General features: G+C 41.0%; 1 protein-coding gene across 1 annotated transcript in view; it reads right to left on the bottom strand.

Moving 5' to 3' along the window:
• Window positions 1-12,397, bottom strand: part of Rnf185 (ring finger protein 185) — a 37,589-nt gene that overhangs the window by 2,220 nt on the left and 22,972 nt on the right. The window contains exons 2-5 of the mRNA XM_004645558.2: window positions 7,697-7,920; window positions 4,883-4,901; window positions 3,462-3,574; window positions 1,800-1,854 (exon numbers count right to left, since the gene is read on the bottom strand). Coding sequence (XP_004645615.1) covers window positions 1,800-1,854; window positions 3,462-3,574; window positions 4,883-4,901; window positions 7,697-7,872 — 363 coding nt within the window. The 5' untranslated portion in view covers window positions 7,873-7,920. The remainder of the gene's footprint in view (window positions 1-1,799; window positions 1,855-3,461; window positions 3,575-4,882; window positions 4,902-7,696; window positions 7,921-12,397) is intronic.

Genomic DNA, 12,397 nt, shown 5'->3' on the forward strand with positions numbered 1-12,397 from the left:
AGAGAGAGAGAGAGAGAGAGAGAGAGAGAGAGAGAGAGATAGGGCCTTGCTATGTAGTCCTGGCTTGTCTTGAATTTATGTGCGGTTCTTTTTTTGGTGGGATGAGTTTTGCAGAGAGATAGGGTTTCACTATGTAATTCAGGCTGTCTTTGAACTCATGGCAATCCTACCTTAGCCTAAAGTGCTAGAAATACAGGTGATCATGTGGTATTATGAATTAAACCCCAGGGCCTTTGTACTGAGCTATATCCCCAGCCTTTTTTTCTTTTTTTTTAAATTTTGAGATAGCTACTTAAGTGGCTAAGTTAATCCAGGTTGTGCTCAAATTTGTGATAACCCTAAGGTTCCTAGAATGCTGAGTCACAGTTGTGCACTACCATGCCAGGCTAACAACTGTTTGGCTTGTTTTGAGACAATCTCATTATAGTAGTTTAGGCTGGCCTATAATTTGCAATCTTTCTTCCTCAGCTTCCCAAGCATTAGGATAATGTCTAATTTAAATATGCAAAGTTTTGAGACAATAATTGGGAGAATTAGTTCTAATAAAATAATTGTGAATCTGCTCAAAACTTTTAAGTTTACCAAAGTATTTTTAAAACACAAAAGACCCCCACCTGTGATCCCCATTCTTGGGAGGCAGGAGCAGGAAGATTACCTGAATTCCAGGCCAGCCTGGAATATACATAGAGACCCTGTCTCAAAAAACAAAACAAATACGAAGGATTGGGTGTGGTGGTATATACTTATAATTCTAGCACTCTGGAATGTGAGGCAGATCACTGAAATTCAAGGCTAGCCTGAACTGCAATGAACCCTTATCTAAAAAAAAAAAAAAGCAAAGGAAATGGCTAAAGGTCTAACAAAGAAGTAAATAAATGATGCTTCCAAAATTTTTTTCGTACCAGGAATTGAACTCAAGACTTTTGTGCCACTGACCTATATACTCAGCTCTAGAAGTAAATAAATCATGTTATGTCCACACAAATGAACATTGAACAGCCATTAAATAAAATATTACTGACAAAAGTTGTTCAATAGTCTCAAACTATGTTGAAATTCTCTACTTTCAGAGTATAAACCCCAAGAGGCAAAAAATTTTACTTTGTTCACTGATAAATCGTAGACTGCCTAAAATAATGCTCAGTACATAGAAGAGGCTTACTATTTGTAGAATAAGTGAAATATTAAGAGTTATAAAATAGGTGGCACGGGCTGGGGAGATGGTTCAGTAGAATAAGTGCTTCCCTGGCAAGTTCAAGGGCCTGAGTTCAATCCCCGGCTCTGCAAAAAAATAAATACATAAAATAAAATAGGTGGCACATATTAAAGAAAAATTATGTAAATATATGTCAATGTATAAATAAATCAATAAAATCAGTATGCATATAAGACATAAAAAGATAAGTATGAGCCAAACAATTCTTTTTATTTTGTAAAGTAAAAAGAAAAAAAGAAAAGAAAAAACCCCAGAAAAACGGAAGAGAAAATAGATCAAAGTGCTTCCAGTGGTAATCTCTGATCAGTGTGCATGTAAGTGATTTCATTTTTCCACATTTTCTTTTCTGTACTTTGCAAATATTTATTTCTATAATCAAGGAAAAAAAATGGCTACAAGTTCCCTATGATGAATGTGATCACTAAGTATATCTAAAATGTCCCTATGATGAATGTGATCACTAAGTATATCTAAAATGTACCAATAAACTTATTTTTAAAAAGGAGAAAAATGATAGGCTCAACAGGGAAACTTCTAATGCCATAGACTCATTTCTACAAGCTTCTCCTAGAATGTTTCTCACCCCTCTATTCTCCGGCTCTGGTCTTTGGCCTTGAGGACGGGGAGGGGTCTTCTCTCTGAAAAGAAATGGTGTGGTTAGTCCATGGCAAAATGTCTTGAGTTGCTCCTGTGCAAATTGGGTACTCTTTACTAAGAGGGTCAGGGCTCCCTTTCCTGCCCAGCATATAGTTATGCTAAATTAAGCCAAATACTAACTCATTCCACCTGCAATTGCTTTCCCTCACTGTACAGAGAACCAGGGAGAAAAATCAGCTTGTTATGAAATATTTATTAGGTTGTATGACAGCCTACTTCTCACAGAATACTGGCCCAGACTGGTTATTAATTATGGCCAGTTGCTTTCCCTATGCCTGGATGATACTGGGCTTACTGGACATCAGAAATCTCAAATCTAAACTGAAATGGAGGATGGACTGCCAGCTGAGGGGGTTGAAATCAGGGTGTCTCTTTGATCTGTCCCTATTAACTTTAGCTTTCCCTCTCATTACTCTTGGGCAAGCACTCCAAGCTGTTCTTTTTACCTCTGGGTCTCATCCCCTCTGATCACTCATCTCACAAATGCTGGACTGAAGGATTATTACATATCGGACACTAGGCAGGATGCTACCAATAATAAGACTGGTGACAGATCTTACTCTTGAGGTAACGATAGTTTCAAGAAGGCATATGAAACAGTCACAAGGCAGTGTGAAAAATGCTTAACAAAGTGTGGTGGTGACTTTAGGGCTGCTCATGAAAGACAGATTTAAATTAGGAGGAGATAGGCAGTAGATGGCGGTTTCAGAAAGACAAAGGAGGGTAGAAGAGGCAGAGCAGAGACCATATACAAAGGCAGATAAAGATAGAAAGGCAAGTCCATTTAATAAAATGACTTTTTTTTTTTTTTGCAGTGATTTCCATTTATTTAAAATGACTTTTTTAAAAAAACAAAGTCTCACTATGTAGTTCAGGCTAGCTTTGAACTATGTAGCCCAGACTGGCCTTAAGCTTGTAGTGATCCTCCTGCCTCAGGCTCCCAAATGCTGCAATTACAGGTGTGGACTGTCATGCCCAGCAAAAAAGTCCACACTATCTCAGGCATAGAGCATGCTGGGATGGAGTGGGAGAAGGGAAGAGATATTTCTGGAGAAGATTAGGGTGCCAGACTATGAACAGCTCTCAGTATATGTCCTTGTAAAATACTAGATCTACCAACATCTTCACTTCTAGAAATTCCAAAACCACCCAGTCCACAAAGCTACCCAGTCTGCTTGTTGCCTGTTCACTCATACTTTATGTATCCCTGTTGCAGCAGCCTCACTCTTTGGACACTTTCCTGCTATGAAGCCTGCTCCCCAGGATGTAAAAAGTGCTCTTTCACAGCACTTTGCACACGTGTGATTTTTAATGTCTTGCATACTGCTGGTTCCCTAGGACCAGCACATAGCCTATCTGCTGGAAGATGACACACAATGGGTAGGTGCAGTTACAGTCCAGCAAGTGGCAACCTGAGATCTCTCCTCTGCCTACCTGACCCTTCCCAGTTGAGTCCATTTGGATAAGACTGCCTCAGAACTGAGTAATCAACAAGCACCAAGTAAAAGGTAGGATCAGGGAGTGATGAAAGGAAGTGAATCGGTATCTGAGGGGAGAGGTACGTATGATATGCATCCCAAGTCCTCACCTGGGGTCCTGCTGCCCGGTGCTGCCCCTGCCGTACAGTGGAATCACCTTGTCTCTGCTGATGCCGGCTTTGCAAACTGGACACACCTGTCTGTTAGGTCTGGTCTCCAACCACTACAAGCAGGAAAGAAAAATACAGAAATGGCCAACGATCCACCAGAGTAATAGTCAGTTAGAAGCAGAAAAAAGATATGGGACAGAGACCTCCAAGTGGGAAACACCAGCACAAGCAAAGGAATACCTCAAGAAACCTGATTCCAATTCCCACTCTTAACATTCAATAAATATTTACCAGTGGTGAAATCAAAATTGGTCTCAAATACTATAAATTTCATTGTTTTTATTTTCTTATACAATTGTGTAGCAATTTCTGGGTTTGGTTTTTGTGTGTGTGGTGCTAGAGATCAAACCGAGAGCCCTGAAAGCTGGGCTCCAACACCAAACCACATCCCCCACCTAATACTATCACACTTAAACTGGCTGTGTATGTGTGTTAAAGAGAAAACCCAGGGTCTGCATGTACTGTACCACTGGGCTATATCCCCAACCCCTCAACACTTACTTTAGAACATAAATTGTACCTTTAGACCCAATGTCATGAGGTTTATTATATAACTGGGACTCTAGGGCTCCAGGGATATAGAGCCAATAGCATTTAATGATTTATACCCTACTTTATACTATCACCAAAATCTACATTATATGTTTTTCCTAAGAAGCGCACAACCAACACGTTCTACCAGGTTCCACTAGGGTCAGACTTCTCATCTCCCCCTTCTTTCTCCCATCCAGATGCTGAGGCTCTACGTATATGGAACTTGTCTTCCTCTCACATTCCTAAACCATATGATCACTTATAAGTGTGGTACTTTACTGAAGACAACCATAGAAGTAGCCAAGCAGCAGTGACATAATTTATACAGAACTGTGAATGCCAAGTCCAGTCCTATCTCATCACATAGGTGTTTAGGTCTTGTGAATGTAACTGTCTTTCATAATAAGCTAAAGCTGGGAAAATAAGACTTTCCTTCCTCAGAAAAGCTCTATTCCCATCATCATTTTCAAAATGTTTAAGAATAGGAGTACTGTTGAGAGGAGGAATTTCTCAAAAATAAAGAAGACCTAGTATTTCATCAAATCTGATCTGACCTAAGATGAAGAATTGAGACCCAGTGAGATGGTGATCTGCCAAGGCCACTGTGGTTAACAGTGGCAGTTAGGACCATCTTGGATACTAATGATCCCTTATTTCATTAAGTGTCTGTTAGTAGGGAGGTAGGTATATAAAAGGGGTTAGGGTAAGGAAGCAAATGAGTCCAGAAACAGGAGAGATTGCAGCTTCTGACAGCAATCTCCCGAGACTAAGGCTGTCTTGTGCAACCATAGCTGATGAAAGACAGAGTAAAATGGAATGCATCTTACCTGATGTAAACACGGCCAACTGCCAGAGTCCCCAGGGCAACCAGTCATCAAGGAGAAGGGGAAAAGAAGAAAAAGGTTTTCATTAGTAAAAATACTTGATGAATAGGGTGGAAGTGCTAGAATAGAAAAACTAGGGAAAATCAGGGTATCATATTCCCATTGAGGGATTATTGGGATCAGAAATGAGACATCACAGGAAAACCAAGACAGTGGAGAAAAGAACCCAGTCTCCACCTCTAGGATCCTACTGCACATGCAGACCCCTAAGGTCAGACCATCCAGATGGCCTTCAGTCCATTACAGCCTCTGAAAAATTCCAAAAACTTATCTCCTGTAGAAAATTTCACAGGCATTCTCGTGAAGTACATGTAAGCATACATGTACATGCTTACTACATTACTGCCCAATTTCAGCGGGTTCATAGCCTCCTCAGGCTCAAAAGGGATGTGTGGACTCCTAAGTAGCCTAGATCCAGTTGGACAGTCTTCAAGCTCTCCTCTGCCTTGATAGTTCTGCTAGCAGGAAGTAGGTTAAAAGTTCAGGCCTACTCTAAAAACATTGCTAAGTAATGGTAAGGATGAGGAAGCTACTTGACAGAAAGGGCAACTACAGCTTAGGGAGTTGCTGCCCATTTTCAAAGGAGGAAATCAAAGCTTGGAAACAGGCAGCAACTTGCCCTAGAATTAAAGACAATCTCCAGATTTCTAGATTACTGCTGTTTTAACATCCAGCACTACACACAAAAAATGGCACTTATTGGAATGAAGGGAAAGATCTGATTTTTATTATCTTTTCTCCTTCATTATCTAATTCACTCAAATATCTACTGCACAACTACTATTCACTAGGATGGCAGAAAAATACAAATATGCTTTTGGTCCCTCACACATATACATTCTTTAGCTGAGTAAACCATGGTCTCAAGATAGCTCCTTTCTCAATTCTCAAATCAGTTTAGTTTCACAAACCATATATTCAATTTTTCTGAACAAAACAGATGCCTCACATCATACTCCAACACTAACCTTTCAATACCATTCTAACCTGAGTGGAGCATGGCAGCTTCCCTCAAAGGCTCCGAGTAAGAAGTGGAAATGAGGGCTGGGAGATGGCTCAGTGGAATAAGCGCTTCCCTGGCAAGCGCAAGGGCCTGAGTTCAATCCCCGGTTCCAGAAAAAGAAAAAGAAGTGGAAATGAATGACCCTCAGAGGGAAATTTAGGATAATGACAATGATGGATTCTTCCCATTTATTAAACACCTACTGTGTGACAGGATGTGGCTGAATACCTTTTCATTTATTAATATCACTGGATGGTCACATTAACCTACCAAGGGGTATAATTATCTCCACTTTATAGATGAGAAAACTAAAGTACTTTATAGAGAAGATAGCAGATTTGCCCAAAGACACACCGTCTAGTCTGGACGCATCTGTACCATTTTAAAATTCATGTTCCTTCCAACGGTTCTCTACCTCTTAATTCTTAACTCTGTCATTCATTAACATTTGTTTTTATGATATTCTGAAGTATTTCCAATTTGATACAGCTGATTACAACAGTTTCACAAAGAAGATTAGGGCAGGACATCTGAGAACAACAAGAATAACAACATAATCTCTGCATAATTCTATTAATTACTAATAAGTTAATCTTTTATACTGGTATCAGGTTAAACTCCTCTAAACATTGCTTCAACGATCTTCATTTCATACTATTTTCCTATGTGAAATATTCATTGGCTCTATGTCTTCTCAGTCAAATCTGGGTTTGATAATCTGGCCCAAACCTCTATAACCAGTCTTCTTTCCAAACATGTCCAGCCTCCTATCTAGGTGGCTTGAGAGGTATACAGTGGCCTCAGGGTCTCAGCCCAAAATGCTCACACCTGTCTCTAGAAATCACCTGCCTTGGGATGTCATAGACTCCATTTTTCTTGCCATACATATGGCAAAAAAGGTTCCCTTCTCAAGGTTCCCTTTCTTTTTGGAGGCCTGGCCGTAGCTCAGTTCTTTAAGTGGCTGCTTCCACAAAGCTGTCAGCCTCAGGTTGCTGTAGTTCAATCCCCATAGCACTCCAGCCAGCCAAACCACTCCAGAGGGCATTCAGAGAAAAAAAAAAAGAACCCCTCAAGGTTCCCTTTCTTTTTCAAGGTTTAGCCCAAACATTTCAAGAGAAAAAAAGCAAAACTCAACAACACTCTCCTATATTCTCAGAGCCAATAGGGACCTCTGTGGTCATCAAGGCTGAAGTGGACAAAAATCCTGCCCCTTCATTTTGATACACACACACAATAGTGATAATTATGGTCAGCTAATGCACAGTATGTGCTGTATGTTGTCTCTTCTAAGTCTTTATTATATTTTGGGTCATTACAAACAATACAGTAAAACGAGGCGGAGTGTGTACAAGCACTTTGTCTAAGGTCAGCTAGTAGGGAAGTAGCAGAGTCAAAATTGTGGGAAGGAAAAAAAAAAAATTGTGGGGAGGAAATATGGTTCCACAAGTCACTGGCATAGCTAGTATGGTATACTGCCACTTCCTCTAGGTTCAGCATGTCATGTGGCAGGTACTAGTATCATTAAATGGTATTATCACTGGACAAATGGGGAGAAGCAGCCCAGTGTGGAGACAGTATTTGCCCAAAGTCACCCACTTATTAGCAGCACAGTTAGGGTGGGAACCTAGGTCTTCTGCCCCTCTGACCTTAGCATATCAGGACCTAAAGGGGGAGAGAGGCCTTCTGAGCTGCCAGGGCCATAGGCTTTCCAAACTTCACAGCATTAACTCTGGGATGACAGCAGGGATACTGACCAGAAGAGGTGGCCACACAGGCTGATGACGGCATCCTTGGCTGTATCCAGGCATATGTTGCACTCGAAGGTGCTGTCCTGGCCTCCGCTCTCACCACTGCCATTGCTGCTCCCACTGGGTCCCCCTGCACTAGAGTTCTCAGGGGATACAGAGGCCGAGGGCCCCTTGCTTGCCATCCTTGGCTATCAGCAAATCTCTCGGTGAAGACTCTCTCCAAGGAAATCCTGAAAGGCAGAAAGCCCTAGATTGCCCACTTCTGTGGCCACTTCCCCTAGCTTTCATGCCAACACCCTCATCTTTTCGCAGTAACAGAAGCTGATACTAACTAAATTACTGAGCACACTTTCCAGACATATGCTGAAAACAGCTGTGAGATGGTACCTATGAACTTGTCATGAATGTGGCTCAAAATATACTTCACAAATACACTACAAAACTCCTTACCAGCCTCCAGACGGGTCTCCATGGGAGCTGTCATTATCTTTATTCTGTGATGTCCAACCATATGATAAATATATGTCAATTAAATTTAACTTTCAGGCTTCCCTCTATCTTTGGACAGTCCTTAAATTGGCCAAGATGGGGCCAGGAAGATGGCTCAGTAGAATAAGCACTTGCCTGGCAAGCACAAGGGCCTGAGTTCAATTCCCGGTTCCGCCAAAACAAACAAACAAACAAAAAAATTGGCCAAGATGGAAATATGCTCACATTTGTGATTGATATATTCCAGAATATATTCCTATAACTATGAAAGGTTATGAGGATAGAGATGATGGTTTTCCACGATTGCAATCTGGAAAACTATCTTGTCTGAATTTATCAACATTTTAGCCTTAATACATTAAAAGGGAAACCTACATGTGAAAAACCAGTATTATTATAAGTGGAAGAAAGGTATAAATATAATAAAGAAGATGTTATTCATCTTTATACCAAGTCACCTGGCACACTCATGTTATGCTCTGGGCAACAATGACCTGGTTCATCTCTCTTCAGCAAAATGCAGCCTGAGATACCTTGGCTAGTGTGGAACTGAGACTAGCACTCATGATTATCCTGTTTGTATTTAAACCACTGTACTACCACAGACCAAGCAAGCCACCAAGGCCTTTGAGCTCTAAACTACCTTTTAAGCTTTGAACTAAAATTTTAAGTTCCCTGGTCTCAGCTCCAACTTGTGATCTCTCTGCCTTAGCCTGCCACGATGTTGGCATTACAGGTGTGCATCACCATGCCCAGCCAGGACTAATCGCTGTTGAGTACACTTCCAAGTCAAAGAATCTAGCTGGGAGTAGAAAAACAAGGACAAGATCAGAACAAAGGGATACCCACAAATCTTGAGTGCACATTAAGAATCAGTCAGGAGGCTGATTTGGCCACCCCATCTCAGAAATTCCAGGTAGGTGGTGCTGACTGGCTATCACAGTCAGAGAACTGGAGTCTTAGTGCTGGCTTTCTTCAAGCCTCCAACTTGCTAGTAGGAGTCTAATGCATTTCTGCTGGCCTTATTTTTCTCACCTGTAAAAACAGGCATTGGACTATGTGGTACCCTGCAAGCTGCCACTTTCTACTATTGATAACTGGGTCACTCCAATTCATCTCACCCTCTGCCTCCAAAACAAGCAGCCTTTTTGTAAGTGTGACTCACCACTGCAGCACCAGAAGACCACCTTGATTTCAGCTTTCAAAAGACAAAGAGATAAGGATCAAATATGCTGCAGTTTTCTCAGACCAAGAAGCCTCCACTGAGTCTTCACACAGCAGACTCAGAGCTCTGCACTCATGAGAAACTCTAAGGTAGCAGCTCAGAGACTTCAGCAGGGAGAAGAGCCAACTCATTGCCACTTTTTCACGCAGTTACATCATTTTACGTGATGTCCCAAAAGGGTATGTGGCTGCCAACAGAACCGGTGCCTTGGTGGCTTCAGCTCTAAGAGGCCTGATCAGGAGCTTCCTCCTTGTCTCCATATATCTCTTCACCTAAGGATAAACTTGCTTTGCTAGACACTCTAGCTGAAGAATCCTAAGTACTTGACCCATACACACTCTCCCCACCTCCATTTTATGGTGTTGGGGTTTGAATTTAGGGCCTCACACAAGGTAGGCAAGCACTCTACTGCTGAGCTATACCCCTAGAATATATGTTAGTATATGTGCTGCCGAAGCAAGCACTACAATATGTTAGGAGGTACAGCTAATATATATATATTTTTTCTATGTATATATCATACATATAATATTATTTCTTTATTGTGTGTTGTTTTTTTTTTTTTTTTTCTGTACCAGGGATTGAACTTAGAACCTTGCATTTGCGAGGCAAGCGCTTATTCTCCTGAGCTATCTTCCCAGCCCTGTATTGTGTTTTTGAGACAGGGTCTCATTATGAAGTTTATTTTTTTGCAGTACCAGGGATTGAACTCTAGGGTCGGCTTTAGTTCAAGCAGTTAGTTACTTCCTCATGCTGGACTTTTCATCCGTCTACTGAGCTATCTCCCTGGCCCTTAAACTTTTTTTTTTCACTATGAAGTTTAGGCTGGCCTTGAATTCACTAAGTAGCCCAGGCTGGCTTTGAACTTGTGGTCTGTCTGCCTCAGTCTGCCAAGTGCTGGGATTATATGTGTGCTACCATGCCTGCCTTGTACGACATATACATATATATATTTTTTTAATTTATTTTTTTAAATGTACTTGGTTGTTACAGGGTCTCACTATGCAGCTCAGACTCATAATGATCCTCCTGTTTTTAGCCATCCCAGCACTGGGATTATAGGTGTATGCCACTATGCCTGGACTCGGTGGCCAGCTAAGTGTGCCTGGGGGCAGGGCTGGTGCAGCATGTGGTGCTGGGATCAAACTACGGTCCCTGAGCTTGACTAAGTTTGTCTAAGCAGGTGTTTTAGTCTGCTGATCTATCTCAACAGCCCCCAAAATATTTTATTTTTTGAAATTATTAACTATGTAAAAGATGAGGGACTGGGGCCGGGGAGATGGCTCAGTAGAATAAGTGCTTGCCTGGCAAGCACAAGGGCCTAAGTTCAATCCCCGGTTCCGCCAAAAAAAAAAAAAATGATGGACTACCATAAAGCCAAGCTCATCAATCAAATTAACAGCCTCTTAAGGTCTGATCCAATAGGAAATAAGCATCGTCAATGAAGCTTTTTTGCCTTAAACACTCTAACCAATCTACAAAAATTACTGATTTACAGAAAATAAGGATGGATGTATTAATTCCAGAGGATATAATCAACTAACTCCAACTATAGGATAAATCAAGTTTTCAAACAAACAAATAACATTAGTAGGGCTCACAGTTAAAGGGCTAAGATGTGAGCTATATTAACCACCTCTAGTGTATGGATCTTCCTAGAACCAGATTCAAATAAGACAAATGTAAAATGACAGCTATGAAATCACTGACAAAAAAATTGATTTTGCTTTTGTAGTAGTTGATATATAAGAAACTGCTGAGAAAATAAAATCAACCTAGTTTACAACAAAAGTAGTTACATTTAGCTGAGTGTGGTGATATATGGCTATAATCCCAGTACTCTGGCATGAGGCAGGAGGATCACAAGAATTCAGCCATGGCAACTAAACAACTTAAGGGAGACTTTTTTTTTTTTTGGTGGTACTGGGGATTGAACTCAGGACCTTGTGCTTTCCAGGCAAGCACTTATTCTACTGAGCTATCTCCCCAGTCCAAGGGAGACTCTTAAAATAAAGTATTGGAGAATATATATCTGTATCTATATCTACATCTTTGAATTCTGACAAAAGAATAACTACTTTAAAAAAATTTTCCTCAAGTCAGGTGTGTGTAGGCCCATATCTATAGTATTCAAGAGGCTAAAGTAGGAGGATTATGAATTCAAGGCCACCCTGGACTACACAGTGAAAACCCACCTAAAAAATTATATATATATAATTTATTTATTTTTGCTAGCATTGTCTCAGTTCTCACCTCAACCCAAAAAGCTTTACATTCAAATTTTGACTCCACTACTGATTGGCCATATGGTCTGGTAGATTCCCTGCTCACTTTAATTTCTTATCTAAAAAGTGAGGACACAAGGCTACTAAGATGGCTTTGAGATAACAAAGTGACTTGGAGGGCAAAGCACAGTGGGAGGGGGCTGCTGGTGCTAAGGAGGCCCACACATAAACCACTTACCTTGGTCACCACCATCTGTACTCCCAGGATCCCTGAGCAGTCCATACTCTGATATATGAATATAAACAACAAACTGGGGTCAAGGCAGGAGTCTGAGCAGGAATGGTCAGGAGACAATCACATGTCAAGCTTAGTGTTTACAAGGTGTGGCAACTTTGTGGCAAGCCAGGCAGAGACATCTTGTATGTCTAAACTTCCATCACATCACTCTCATTCTAATTCTTGTTAGACTGACTATGTGATCCCTTCCTTGGGCTCTAGAACCTCATCCTAGTTGGCACTCAAATATTTGTTGAGTTAATGATACAGGCATGCATGACTTGTTTTTGTTTTTTTTTAAAGTTTATTTCTTTAGGGGCTGGAGAGATGGCTCAGTGGTCTAAAGCACCTACTTGAAACAAGCTTGGCAAAGCACAGGGACCGCGGTTCAATCCTCCAGCTCCACATGCCAGCCAGCCCCGCCCCCTGGTGGGCTGAGCTGGCCACACACACACACACAATAAATAAATGTAATAAATAAAAATGAATAA

The sequence above is a fragment of the Octodon degus genome, unplaced genomic scaffold (assembly GCF_000260255.1).
Source record: "Octodon degus isolate 3935 unplaced genomic scaffold, OctDeg1.0 scaffold00230, whole genome shotgun sequence".
Taxonomy (NCBI): domain Eukaryota; kingdom Metazoa; phylum Chordata; class Mammalia; order Rodentia; family Octodontidae; genus Octodon; species Octodon degus.